At 39.9% G+C, this 15,000-nt stretch overlaps 1 protein-coding gene across 6 annotated transcripts in view; it reads left to right on the plus strand.

The window, feature by feature from the left end:
* Positions 1–15,000, plus strand: part of LOC119583780 (attractin-like protein 1) — a 38,651-nt gene that overhangs the window by 9,962 nt on the left and 13,689 nt on the right. For all 6 annotated transcript variants that reach the window (XM_037932463.1, XM_037932461.1, XM_037932458.1 and 3 more), the window contains exons 3-11: positions 6,933–7,061; positions 8,055–8,248; positions 8,561–8,764; positions 8,960–9,039; positions 9,210–9,702; positions 10,352–10,532; positions 10,794–11,105; positions 11,338–11,409; positions 12,204–12,399. In XM_037932463.1, coding sequence (XP_037788391.1) covers positions 6,933–7,061; positions 8,055–8,248; positions 8,561–8,764; positions 8,960–9,039; positions 9,210–9,702; positions 10,352–10,532; positions 10,794–11,105; positions 11,338–11,409; positions 12,204–12,399 — 1,861 coding nt within the window. The remainder of the gene's footprint in view (positions 1–6,932; positions 7,062–8,054; positions 8,249–8,560; positions 8,765–8,959; positions 9,040–9,209; positions 9,703–10,351; positions 10,533–10,793; positions 11,106–11,337; positions 11,410–12,203; positions 12,400–15,000) is intronic.

Genomic DNA, 15,000 nt, shown 5'->3' on the forward strand with positions numbered 1-15,000 from the left:
TCAGGCTTCATCTTTTATATAAGATTTGATAATGATAAACAGATTATTTTTTTATGAGAATTTGTATTTCATTCATGAATTGATTTGATTGTGGCTTTGAAAATTCGTATTGAATGTAGAGATGCAAACCCATTCAAATTATTTTTCAACTTAGTAGTGTTTCAGTTATATAACTGGATTTTCTCTCTATCTTAAAAGAAAAATCTACAATAGATACTACAAGTAACTGCAGGCACTAGATCATTTATGTACCTTCTAATGAATGTTATTTGAAGATTTTGTCAGTGCCAGGGTAAAAGGTTAAAAATCCCAGTGGCATTGTTACTCATAGGTGCTAGCTTTATGACACCCATTGGGGAAGGGTTTTAAGGTAACTGGGGTATCCAGATGAAAGAGGGTGTAGTGTCCACTTTTTTTTTTTTTTTTTTTTTTTTGTGTGTGTGTGTGTGTGTGTGTGTGTGTGTGTGTGTGTGTGTGTGTGTGTGTGTGTGTGTGTGTGTGTGTGTGTGTGTGTGTGTGTTCTCTCTCTCTCCCTCTCTCTCTCTCTCTCTCTCTCTCTCTCTCTCTCTCTCTCTCTCTCTCTCTCTCTCTCTCTCTCCCTCTCTCTCCTCCCCCTCTCTCTCCTCCCCCTCTCTCTCCTCCCTCTCTCTCCTCCCCCTCTCCCTCTCTCTCCTCCCCCCTCCCTTTCTCTCTCTCTCTCTCTCTCTCTCTCTCTCTCTCTCTCTCTCTCTCTCTCCCCTCTCTCTCTCTCTCTCTCTCTCTCTCTCTGTTTCCCCACTTCTGAGACTCCCCCCCCCCTTTTTTTTTTTTTTTTTGGGGGGGGGGGGGGGGGGGCACCTTTTTATGCTGCAGGTTGTTATAAATGGCTGGACTATGTTTGAGATTGAATCTTGCCATTTCTCTTCCCCTCCTCTCCTCTATCTCACCCTTTCCCCCTCTCCCTCTATCTCTTCCACCTCTCCCAATGTCTCCTCCCCCCCTCTCCTCACCTCTCTCCCTTCTCTCCCTCTCTCTCCTCACCTCTCTCCCTCTCTCTCCTCTCCCTCTCTCTCCTCACCTCTCTCCCTTCTCTCCCTCTCTCTCCTCTCCCTCTCTCTCCTCCCCCTCTCCCTCTCTCTCCTCCCCCTCTCCCTCTCTCTCCTCCCCCTCTCCCTCTCTCTCCTCCCCCTCTCCCTCTCTCTCCTCCCCCTCTCCCTCTCTCTCCTCTCTCCTCCCTCCCTCTCTCTCTCTCCTCCCCTCTCCCTCTCTCTCCTCCCCCTCTCCCTCTCTCTCCTCCCCCTCCCCCTCTCTCTCCTCCCCCTCTCCCTCTCTCTCCTACCCCTCTCCCTCTCTTCCCTTCCCCTCTCCCTCCTTTCCCTATTTCTCCTCCCCCTCCCCCTCCCCTTCCTCTCTCTCCCTCCCTCCCTCCCTCCTCCTCCCCCCTCTCTCTCTCTCTCTCCTCCCCTCCCTCCCTCCTCCCTCCCTCCCTCCCTCCTCCCCCCCTCTCTCTCCCTCTCTCCTCCTCCCCCCCTCTCTCTCTCTCTCTCTCTCTCTCTCTCTCCTCCCCCCTCCCCCTCCCCTTTCTCTCTGTCTCTCTCTCTCCTCTCTCTCTCTCCCTCTCCCTCTCCCTCTCCTCCTGCTCCTCTTCCTCCCCTTCTCTTTCCCTCTCTCTCTTTCTCTCTTCCTCCCCTTCTCTCTCCCTCTCTCTCTCTTCCTCCCCTTCTCTTTCCCTCTCTCTCTCCTCCTCCCCTTCTCTTTCCCTCTCTCTCCTCCTCCTCTTTCCTTCCCTTCTTCCCTCTCCCTCTCTCCTTCCTTTCTTCCCTCTCCCTCTTTCTTCTCCCCCTTTCCCTCTCCCTCTTTCTTCTCCCCCTTTCCCTCTCCCTCTCTCTCCTCCCCCTTTCTCTTTCTCTGCTTACTGTAAAGTTCTTTGTGGCAAATATCTCTAGAGACATCCTTGTTAATATTCAGCACTCATTTTTGTACTGGTTAAGCTATCCAGTTGCTGGGGGTTGTTATGCGATCAGGCTTGCATAATAGAGGTATTGTGATTCACAAGTTTTCCCTTGGTGCTCCATGCCAAGTGACCACCTCCATTCCCTGCTGCCTCTTTCCTTTCTGTTTGCTGTCATTTAATTGTTTTTTCTTTCTGTCTTTCTTTCTTTCTTTCTTTCTTTCTTTCTTTTAGTTCTGGTATGTCTTGGTGGATTGGCTTTTGAAATTTCCCTCAGTATTATTTCATTTTGGAGGTTAAAAGGCATTTGTAACAAACTGGGCTTCGTCCCCAGGGGTGAGGCAGAGATGTGAGGTAGCTGTACAGTGCTTGGATGTTTTTGCTTTAAAGTGTAATGGGTGGGAGATGGAATTCCCAGTTAGCCCTAAGATAACAGGATCCAGAGATCTGCTAAGATCTCTGGATCTCTTTCTCCCTTTTTTCTCTCCTCTTTTTTTTCCACTCTCTTTTCCCTTCTTCTAAGGATGTGTGTTGAGAAACCTGCATAGGCTAGTCAGCTGTCTAACCTGTGAACTGTGTGGATGTCTTTGTATTCTGACTGAATGAGATACAGGTTAAGGTCCACAAATATTGAGGGACTTGTATTTATTAGGAGCCTATGGTCATTTAAGTTATCCATTAGAAAGTTCTTTGGTGATGTCCTGCCTTGCTTAGTGTGGCTTGTAGTATCCTCAAAGTAGCAAAGATTCGTTAGACTTTCGAAAAGAAATTTCCAGCAAGTCTAGTAAGTCAACTGTTAGCAGGTGATTTTGTAGACTAAGAAATTCTTTCCTTTCTTTTTCATGATGAGTAGCCTTGGATCTTGCCAAAAGCAGTTCTACCTCTCCTTTAACCCATTAGAAGTAGGTGCATGTACTGCCCATCATACTTTTTTACAAACAGGTGCTTCCACAAGTGATCATTTACCAAGGAGTCAATTAGTAAGGCCTGCATGACCTTACCTGATAAATCTTCTGTGGATCACCCCCCCCCCTCCCAAGTGCTATTAATATTGATACTGTTGTCATTGTTGTTGACATTATTATTGTGATTATGATTATGATCTCTCTTTTTCTCTCTCTCTTTCTCTCTCTCTTTCTCTCTCTCTTTCTCTCTCTTTTCTCTCTCTTTCTCTCTCTCTCTCTCTCTCTCTCTCTCTCTCTCTCTCTCTCTCTCTCTCTCTCTCTCTCTCTCTCTCTCTCTCTCTCTCTCTCTCTCTCTCTCTCTCTCTCTCTCTCTCTCTCTCTCCAAAATTTAAGGGGAAAAGGTGAAATAAGGAAGGCTAGCAATTGACTCCTAGGTGACGAAACAGTTTTTGAGTGAACAAAGTTGATAAAGATCACATGGCCATGGCCTGTAAGGAAAGCTTCAGTAGTTTTCAGTTGCTCATTATCATGTCAACACTGCTGTTAATGGTGATGTGAGTCACCATGCCAGTATTGGTCTGGTGGCCTCTTGACAGGTGTGTCTGGTTGTTTTCTTGAAGGGTATAAGTCACTGTAGTCATTTAGTACACTGGCACCCGGTAGCTGCTAAAGCCATAGGTTTCCTTCCCGATCCACCTCGCACTCATAGAAAACCGTCTCATTGTGAGTGCGACAAAGCTTGTTTACAGCTTGTCCCACATTCTCCCAAATCGGCATCCTCCTCCCGTTTTTCTCCTCCCTTAGTGCATTGAGGTTGAACCTTTTGAAGAAAACCTTGTGTCCAGAGGTTCCAGTTAGAGAGGATCCATGACCATTGGTGATTTAGAACAATGAATTAGAAAATGTACAGTTGTGAAGGTTGTATGCTTCTGCTTTTTCGTCCAAGGTCTGAACTCTGTGTGCATAGAATCACCTCTTAGTGAGATATGTTAGCAAGCCTGTTTGTCACAATTAGAATTAGGATACATGTTTATAATTCCAATAATAAAGTCCCTTATGATGGTGGGGAGCAACAAGCAGGAAGCATAAGACTTCCAGGTTTAACAAAGGATCTTGTCGAAGTTATGTGGTGGAGGAAAATTCATGCTTTAGAGCTGAAGAGCCTTCGTAGGAAAGAGCTATAATCCTATTCTGTGTAATATAGTCTTTCCTTTTAAATAATCAGAGATCCGTATTAGGAGTAACTCATTCATTTAGAAAAGTCTTAGTGTCTGCAGAGGCTTATGTGAACCTTGTTATTTATAAAATGATGTGTTTATTTCCCCACTTTTTATGTGTGCGTGCGTGCGTGCGTGCGTGAGTGAATGTGCATGCGTGCGTGAGTGAATGTGCGTGCGTGCATGCGTGCCTCTGTGTGTGTGTGTGTGTGTGTGTGTGTGTGTGTGTGTGTGTGTCTCTCTCTCTCTCTCTCTCTCTCTCTCTCTCTCTCCTCTCTCTCTCTCTCTCTCTCTCTCTCTCTCTCTCTCTCTCTCTCTCTCTCTCTCTCTCTCTCCCCTCTCTCTCCTCTCTCTCCTCTTCTCTTCTCTCTCTCTCTCTCTCACTCTCCTCTCTCTCTCTCTTTATTTCTCTCTCTTTTTTCTCTCTCTCTTTATTTCTCTCTCTCTCTCTCTCTCTCTCTCTCTCTCTCTTTATTTCTCTCTCTCTCTCTTTCTCTCTCTCTTTATTTCTCTCTCTCTCTCTCTTTATTTCTCTCTCTCTCTTTATTTCTCTCTCTCTCTCTCTCTCTCTCTCTCTCTCTCTCTCTCTCTCTCTCTCTCTCTCTCTCTCTCTCTCTCTCTCTCTCTCTCTCTCTCTCTCTTTTGCACATGCACACTCACACACACACACACACACACACACACACACACACACACACACTCACACACACACTCACACACACACTCACACACACACTCACACACAAAACCACTCACACACACACTCACCACACACACACACACACACACACACACACACACACACACACACACACACACACACACACACTCACACTCACACACACACACACACACACACACACACACACACACACACTCACACAAAATCTCTCTCTCTCTCACACACAAACTCACTCTCTCTTTATTCTCTCTCTCCTCTCTCCTCTCCTTGCTCTCTCCTCTCTCCTCTCTCCTCTCTCCTCTCCTTGCTCTTTCCTATCTCCTCATCTTGCTTTCTCCTCTCTCCTCTCCTCTCCTCCTCTCCTCTCCTCTCCTCTCCTCTCCTTTCCTCTCTATCTCTCTCTCTCCCCCCTTCCTGCATTTATACATATATATTGTACATTTGCAGTCTTGTGTGTGCACAAACCCCCACGCCCTTGGACACACATGCAGCCCCAAATACAGACATAAGCCATAAATGCTTACTGGAGAGAAAATACTGGAATTATGTTGATGTGCTGAAGCCACACAGGGTATTATTATTTGCCATTTATGTTAGGAGCTAAAAAGGAGACCCTTCAGTATCAGTGTGTAATTTTTCATGGTTATTTACAGATTTTTCTTTTCAACAAGACATAATCTTCATTTCTTTTCCCACCTGATGTTTGTTCCATGTTGTTGTTGTTGTTGTTTTTATTAGAGTATGATAAGCACAAGCCTTTTGAATTTAGTGTAGTTTACTTCCTGAGAAGGAGGGAGGGAGGGAGGTTGAGAGAGACTTGATAACAATTTTTGCTTTCTTGTCTTGGTATTATAGTGCCATAATGCTAAAGGAATAAATAATTTTCCAAGAAAAAACTAAATTTTTTGAGGTTTTTCTTTCTTCATTCATTTGAGCTTATCAGCATTGCTCTCTGACCCCATTTCATGCCGGCTGAATGCACAGCACAGCCCTTTTAGTAAAACTGAAATACCTTCTCTTTTTAAGAAGTTAATTTTAGTGCAATTGACATTTTTTACTTTAAGTGGCATAGTTGTTCATTCCTTGAAGTGTTGTATGCAACTAATGCATATGTGTATGTGGGTGCATTTTGTGCTGGTATGTATTTGTTTGCTTGTGTGCTTGTGTTATATATTTATTTAAATTAAAAAAGGCAAAAAAAAATTGAAGTCTTATTTACATATAAATGGATTAACTATTGCCTTCCTTGGCCCTCTGTTTATCACAAGTGTACATGCATAGCTGCTTATTCCCAGCCGTCCCTACCCTCTGTCGATTCCTCTCCAGAATTCACCCACAACATCCCTCTCGCAGCGCCACTTGTGTGTCCCCCGTTGACCAATCCTATTAAATTCATCATGTCAGATTTACTAGCAAGGACATCCTCCGTGCTCAAAGACCGTGAGGAAATCTAGATCTTTCACAATAGGGTTTGGCAATTAGTGGACGTGTCTCGTGGTCTGAGTGTGTGAAAGGATTTTTGAGATATGGTCTGTGTTGTTGGGTTGTTGAGTTAGATTTGTTTTTTATTATTGTTGTTATTAGGATGTTTTTATTGTTATTAGTATTGTTGTTGTTATTATCATCATCATCGTTGTTGTTGTTGATGTTGTTGTTGTTGTTGTTGTTAATAATAATAATAATAACAATAACAACAACAATACTAATATTATTATTATTATTATTAATATTGTTATTGTTATTATTATTATTATTATTATTATTATTATTATTATTGTTATTGTTATTGTTATTGTTATTGTTATTATTATTATTATTATTATTATTATTTGGAAGGAGTAAGGAAAGTTTTTTTTCCTAATTATTTCATTTTTACCTATTTCATTATTTAAAAGCTTATTTGACCTATTTGCTTATTTACTTTCATTGTTTCATGCTTTGTTTCTACTTTTTTTTCTCTCATTTCTTTTTTCTTTCCTTTTTTATTTCTTTTTCTTTTGTTTAAATGCTTATTCTTATCAAAACAATGATTTAATTTCACACTTTCATCAATTTATTTTCACTTTTTCGGTTAATTATTTTTACTTATTCATTTATTTATTTCAACGTATCTAACTATTTATTCATGTATTTTGCAAACTGTTCCCATCTCTGACATTCGCATTATATATCTGACGCGCTCTTGACTTGGCTTTCAGTGGCATGGTGGTTCAGGACGACTACCAAGTACCACACATACCTGAGGTGGTAGCCAAGTCGGGCTATGCACTGTTATACTTTTATTCGGATGCAGCTTACAACCTAACAGGATTCTCAATATCTTATAGGTAAGTTGCGGGTACAGGAGATGAGTTGTTATGTCTTGACGGCATTTTTTGTTCACTTTTTTGTTTATCTTCTAAAGGACGGCAATGCAGTTTGGTGTTTCGTGTCCATGCGAAACAGAAAAGAAAGCTTCCTCTTTCTTTTTCGAAATTTGTGTCTCTTTTTAATCCTTTGACTTTGAGGCCTTCACAAGATGTTAGATAAGTAAAATAATGATAAGGAAAAGAAGAAGAAAAAAAGTATTACGTATTATCATTGTAATCCAAAAGGATTTCTTGGCCCAACGTGTATTTATAAAAAGAGAACAGGTCAGAATTGCTTGTTTGTAGTATTTCTAGATCAACGCCCCCTCTAGGCCACTCACAGCTGATCTGTCACAGAGGGCATTGACAATTTCAAATTACGGAAGCTTCAAGATTCCACCTTGATGCTGAGAGGCGGATCATTAAATCAGAGTGGTTGATTTAGAAATTGCTTGAGCCGAAACTGTTCTAATATTGATGATACAGATAATTAGGGATCTTTGTTTTGGACAGCTTTTGCTATGTTTTGTCCAATGAATGCCAGTTGCCATATATATATATATATATATATATATATATATATATATATATATATATATATATACATATATATATATATATATATATATATATATATATATATATATATATATATATATATATATATATTAATTTTTTTTTTTTTTTTTTTTTTTGGGGGGGGGGTTAGTATTCCATTAAAAACTAATATTGCTTATTATTTTATAAATGGATTCTGTAGTTTAAAGAATTTAATTACTTTTTTCTTGGGATATGAAGTTCTTTCTTATACTGTGTTAGTCATGTACATTTCTATATTATTACTTTGATTAGCAAAGTCACAAGTAGTTTGAATAGGAATCCATTGTATACACAATACACTGTAGATAAGAGAGTGTTGATCCTTATTAATCCTGCTCTTATATGACAAACGTCCTGTCCTGGCCATCACAGAGTTGACGGTTGCCCCAGCACAGTTGTAGGCAAGGAATGCTCAAACAGAGGTGCTTGCCTGGAGGGGATATGTACGTGTGATGCGGGCTGGGGGGGACCTGCCTGCTCGGTGCCAGTTTGCCCGGAAGGCTGTTCAGGCAACGGCCAATGCAAACCGGAGGAACACCGCTGCCAGTGCCATCAGGGATATACAGGTAGTGTATTTTGACCAAATTTATGCTTTTTGTCTTGGAGAAGGTTGCATGATGGAGGCTAAGAGAAAGGTTTGTTATCATACTTGTTTGATTGTAATGCTTGTGATTATAGATCAAGATTTAGAGCTGAGTGCTGATTTGGGTCTTGAAGTTATACACAAAGTAATTCATTGCTTCTGCAGGATGTTCACTGTTTAACTTTCTGCCAAAAAAGAGAAGAAGTAAAAGATGGATTTTACTATACAATCACTTATAATGTAGCATACTTATTAAGAAGAAATGTCTTGAGCTCTGACCTCTCCTTCCCACCAGGTGCGGACTGCAGTCAGGTCATAGAGGAGGGATGGTGGGAAGTGGTTGGCCATGACATCACCAGCCAGCTGACCAATCCAGATCCGTTCTCCTCTATGCTAGAGCGAGGGTCACATGCCACTGTCCTTATCAATAACGCAATCTGGGTCATAGGGGGATATTCCTTCACAGAAAAGCCTTTTGTTTTAAAATACAATATTACAGGTGAGTCCTATTCACTTTTTTTTCTTTCTTTCTTTTCTTTTTACTTAAAATTATTGATCTTCAACAAGGTATACAGAAATGTGTGTTGTTCCCATATTCAGATTTTTGTTGATGGAATGCTTATATATTTTTTAGAAGATAGACTATAGGTAATTAGTTTTGCTTATTGCAATTTTACTTTCTTGCACATTTTAGAAGACACTTGGAGAGCTTTGGAGAGTCGGAGCATAAAGAAACCAGCCTCAAGATACGGGCATTCTGCGGTGGTGTATAATGTTAGTCTCGAGCCTCTGTATTTTTAGACTTGCAAGTTTGTCAATTGTGATTTTTTTCAGAAACAAAAAGATATTGTGATAATCTCTCCTTCATATTCTTGGGAAGTTATTGATATTTACTTCATCTTGGTAATTTTGATTACCCTTTGCCTGGCCTTGTTTTCCAACAGGGATCGATATACATGTACGGAGGCATGAAGGAGGACGGAACCATCACCCGAGAGTTCTGGCAGCTAGACACCACCTCCCTGGCCTGGTCGCTGGTCCCCTCGGAAAAGAGTTCCAGAGGGGGCAAGGGGCGGATTGGGCGCAAGGGGCGGCTGGGACGTCGGGAGGGAAACAGACGCAACAACAGGAGTGGGAGGAGCAGAGAAAATAGGCAAGAGAACATCAGTAGCCGAAGAGAAGGGAGAGAGGGAAGAGAGGGAGACGAGGAGGATTTTGCGGAGGAGGATGGAGAGGCAAGCGATCATTCACCAAAGAGGGAGAATGGGAGTGAGACAGGGGGTTGCTTGTCTTCGTCGCCTGGGCCCTGTGCGCCCATACCCTGTGTAGGGCATGCAGCCGTGGTAGTGCAGAAGGTGAAGAAGAATGTTATGCTCGTCATCTTTGGGCATTCCTCCAGATATGGATATTTAAACACAGTCCAAGAGTATGATTTCGGTAAGACATGAATTCTTATCATTTGTGACATCTAGCATCTGCATATGTTGTAACTCCTGTAGGTAACCATTCCCCCCCCCCCCACTTTTTTTGATCGATTGATTGAAAAAACTGTATATACCTGAAGGTTAGATTCCTTTACAGCCTATAGTTTAAGTGAAGTTTACATATAAGCCCTACAGTATTGTTAAGTTGTGTAAAGGAAATATGTATACAATGTTGAAATTCTTTCTAAACTGACTCTCTAGTTAACCTTTACCTTTTCTATGTTATTTTTTTATATCAGTTTGAAAATAAATTTATGTAGAGAAAACCCTTTTTACTTCTTTGTTTAATATATTTATGCATGTAAATGTTTTGAAAAGTTACCCAGCTACTATATTATTATTTCTCTCAGCTAGTGATTGTGTTCAAACTTTATTTGTATCTTTAAAGTATATTTACCTTAAGTTTACTTTTTTACATAAAATGGAATACGTTATTAATCTCCTTATAAAATCGAACTCATCATGATGGGTATAGTTATAGGCATCATGAAACCCTAAAGTTGAGCAGGAATTTCTCAAATTTGTAAGTTATTGGTATATACGCCACCTCTCGTTGATGTCTGAGGTTAGTTGCAAGCTTACCGTTCCCAACGTGATTTCAGAGCAAGGCAACTGGGAAACCATAGAAACACGAGGTGCGGTGGTGAGTGGTGTTTATGGTCACACGGCCGTCTGGGATCCTGTGACCTCTCTTGTTTACGTCCATGGTGGTCTGCTCTCCATCACTTCCACCAGTCATGTTGTGCCCTATCTGATGACTTATGAACCTGTCAAACACATATGGTAAGAGTGCAGTTTTTCTCTCGAGCTTTCTTTTCTTTGCCTTGCTTTTTATCTTTTTCTTATTATCACCTTCCTTCTGTATCTTTATTTACTTTGTTATCAGTGCCATTATCTAAATATTACTTTTTTGTGGAGAAAGATTCAATATAATTTTTTTTCTGGTATTAGCCAAAAATTTGTGACATTTTAATTTTAAAGCTTGTTATGACATGGTGCACGTAATTTCCATCATAAATTTTTCTTCCTTTTCTACCCCTCTAGGAAACTGCAAACCCCGGCTCCAGTGCCTCGGTTCTTGCATTCTGCCGTCCTTTTTAAAGGTTTAATGCTGGTGTTTGGAGGAAATACGCATAATGACACAGCCTATTCTTACGGTGCAAAGTGTTACAGTGCGGACTTTTTGGCCTACGACATAAGCTGTAATTTGTGGCACACAATGCGAAAACCCCCCAACCTGTACCTTGATGTTGCAAGGTACGGACACACAGCAGTGTTTCACCAGGAGGAGATGTACATTGTTGGGGGCTTCAACGGCAAAATGTTGGGCTCCGTGCTGAAATACCATCCAGGAGAGTAAGTATTTCAACCAAGAAAGTGCTATTATCATTGATCCTTTTAGTAGTGATGTAGGGGATACAAGATTTGATTTGATTTGAGCTTTAAACAAAATCAATCAGTTGCTTAGGATCTCCCATGACTTGCAGAGAAGAAACTTGATTTGTTCTATTACTTACCTTTTAGAATCACTCTTATTATGGTTATCTTTTATATTACCTGTTACTGATTGGTTTTTCATGTATTTCAGCTGTGAACCCAGGTTAACATCAAGTGAAGAGTGTTTGACAGCATACCCAGGTGTTAAGTGTGTATGGAATAGGTAAGTTAACAAGTCCTTTACATTTATGTTTTCTTTTTTCTTTTTTCTTTTTTCTTTTTTCTTTTTTCTTTTTTGATAAGCCTTAACCCGATAAGCCTTAACCCAATCACCACAGATTTAATAATACAAAAGGCACTTTCCAAAAATTAAGGAAAAGGATAAACAAGTGTGATAGGTAGGACTAATAATTGACTTCTCGGTGACTAAGCACCTGTAAATACAACAAATAAATTTATATTACAGTGGGCATGGCATGTATTCTTGCCATCTGTGCTGATTCGGTTGAGATAAGAAGTAAAAAACTAAACATTCAGGCCCCTAAAGGCTGCACTGCACACTCTAGTGTATATGGTGGGATTAATGATGGAAAAGGCTTACTTAATTGATATGCCTTATTTCTTATTTCTCTACTAGTTTATCACCAGATATTCAAAAAGTAAATAATGTAGTTCCAAAACAGGGCTGTTATAAATATAGAAACATCATTGTCATTTAAGACACATTTTTCAAGTTGTTAGATTAGCTAATGAAGTTCATATAATGAGAAAAAAATGTATGGCTAACATTAAAGTAAAGTTACGGAGTTATGTTGTCTGTCTGGAATGTTTCTGTGACTACGTTAGTGAGTCTCAATAAGTAAATACATATTGGTGCAGTAGTTCTAGAAACCCATTAATCATTGACAGTCATGCATCGAGCTGATATCTTTAAAGAGTGAAAACAGGATATATTGCACAACAATTTGTGCAAGATGATACAGATAATACAATGTTCTTTTAATATTCTCCTTGCAGGATCTTAGCACGCTGTGAGTCAATTGATTTAAAAGATAAAAAAGCATACGATGTGTGCCCAGCAGTGAAAGCAAAACATAATTTCACTGCACTGTGCAACACCCAAACGTCTTGCCACTCTTGTGTCTTCAATACTTACAACTGCTTCTGGTGTAGTAGCTCCTGCACGGATAATAAGTGTACAGAATACACAAAGGTCAGTCTACATTTAACTAATGCGTTTTTTGAACATTGTGGATTGAAATCCATTTAGAGTTTTTATTTCTTTTTTCCCCGATTATTTTAGGGTTATAGAATATTTGCATGAATTATATTGATTGTTTTAGCCAGATTAGTGATCAGTGATTTTAGTATATCAGGACCAAAAACATTAAGTTTACAAAATTAGTGTTACATAGGATTAGTGTGTTTTAGATATGGATGTTGTGAATATTATCCATAGGTCTTATTTCTGCATATGAATCATATATCAGTTATTAGTGTGGAAAGGCGTGTGAGAAATATATTACATAGAATTTCTTTGCTAGAATGTTTTTTTTTTTTTTTTTTTTTTTCACTTTTTTCTGTAGATTTATCATGTTTAGATTTAAATTTATCGATTATAATTTTTTTTTTTTTTTTTTTTTTTTTTTTTTTTTTTTTTTTTTTTTTTTTTTTTTTTTTTTTTTTTCAAGTAGTCTTATTTCCTGTGACACGTCCTATTCCAAAAAGTGTCATTGCATTTGTATTTGCTTTTCAAGATGTCAGATATTCACTGTGTCATTTGGTTCAGCTCTAATTAAGTATAAAAATGATTTAAATCCTGTTTAAGTATGAGATCGTAGCTGCTTCTATGCTTCATTATTATTGTTGCATAATTATTATTGATTATGATTTTTGATTCGTTGATTTCATGTTAGTGATGTGCCTCTCATATTTATTTATTTTATTTGTTTATTTTTCTTTTCTTCTTTCTCCGTGCATATATTTTGCCTGACAATATTGATTGGTCTCCGTGTGGTGCTTGGCTGCGTGAATATCAGAATCGGTTAAGCCATTCGATATACCAAAATGGGTGAATGTGTTATATGTGGAGCTACTGTTCTCATATGATTTTCTTTGTTTTTATCATTTGTGTGTTTAGTTTTCTTGCATGTAGAAAAATGCATTTCTGATAAATAAAGTTTCGGAGAGTTCGATGTTAGATGTAACTTTTTAAATACATGAAATATGTCACTAGATCGCAGGAGTTCTCCTTAATACTTTGAGAATAATTAGAAATGTGCACAATACAATTATTCGTCTCTGAGTAGGGACGATAATAGAGTAAGCTTTGGTCTGGTTTGTTACTGTTAGACTTTTGTGCGGTCATTGACTGTTTATGAATCTAGTATGGTAACGGCGATCGATTAACTGGAAGTCGATTTTTTTGGATGAGGTGAATACTTATCCATGCTCGGAGGTAGATAAGTAGACGTGTGTATAGTGGTGTCTGATGAGAAGAGACAGTTTTGGGTCTAACAGAGATTCATTGAAGTGTATGACGGGTAGGTGATTAATAGAGTAGATCATTATGTTCGTTGTGCTGACTTATACAGACCTCTACTTCTCGGAGCTATACTATAGCTTGAAGATTCTCTACGCTCCAATCTGTCAATGTTGCTATGTATTAGAGAGAGAGTGCGTAGACTTACGACAGGTATTGCGACAGGATGATTAGCGATTCTGATGAAGAGAGAGCTTGAGACTGTTATGCTTACTTTATCTGTCATAGTAGTATGAAGACGATCGATGTTCTAGGCTCCAGAATCAACTACAACTCGATCCTCCACCTCTTCTAAGTACGACGTCGTATTGACTGATCATAGCCACTAATGAGCACAAGAAGCGTGCAGAGAGTAGTAAGATAGAAAAAGAAGGGAGGGGGGAGAGAATAGAGAAGTGGGGAGTGAGAGAGGGAGGAGAGAGGAGAGTAGGAGAGAGGAGAGAGAGAGAAGGGAAGAGAGGGGGAGAGGGGGAGAAGGAAGGAAGGTGAGAGGGAGAGGAGAGAGGGGAAGGAGAGAGAAGAGAGGAAGAGGGGGAGAAAGAGAGGAGAGGAGAGAGAGTGAGAGAGAAGAGAGAGAGGAGAGAAGAAGGAGAGTAGAGAGAGAGAAGCAGAAGAGAAGAGAGCAGATAGAGAAGATGTAGTAGAGAGAAACAATTATTGTTAGCAATAGATATGGAGTAGTCGAGTATGAGAGCAGAGAGTAATAGGGGAATGATATTATTGGAGAGAGAGATATCTGGGAGACGAGAGAGTATGAGCAAGAGATATATCATTGCGGCTGTATGATCGGCTATAGCCTCTGATGTGCATGGCTGTCTATACAATAAAGACGTGAGGACCTGCATGTAAGATGTGTTAAGTCGTTTCGTCGACTCTAGACTTGTACTGATTATGTGAAGTCTGTCGTTCCAGTCTTATGCTTAGACTCTGTGTTTTGTTATCTATTCATCATTGGGAGTTTTGAGGTTGAGGTCGCGATCTTCCCTGAGTCTCGTCTATCCCTCGCGCATGATGATTACTAGTTATACTATGCACGTTAGAGCTGGAGAGCTCTAGCCTCATTCTCTACTGTCGAGGTGTAGCTGGGAGGTGAGTCTCTGGATTCTCTCGTATCGTAGTCAGGACTCAGCCGTTTCTTGTCCATCTCTCCTAGCATCTCCTCTCTAGTTGTAGACGTATCGGCTGTCTTGATGAGTAGTTTCATCGTCTGAGGTAGCCTGTATAGGAGAGCAGATATGGCGATCGACGCAGACGCTATGAGCTGTCTATCGA

Source organism: Penaeus monodon, chromosome 17 (assembly GCF_015228065.2).
Source record: "Penaeus monodon isolate SGIC_2016 chromosome 17, NSTDA_Pmon_1, whole genome shotgun sequence".
Lineage (NCBI taxonomy): Eukaryota > Metazoa > Arthropoda > Malacostraca > Decapoda > Penaeidae > Penaeus > Penaeus monodon.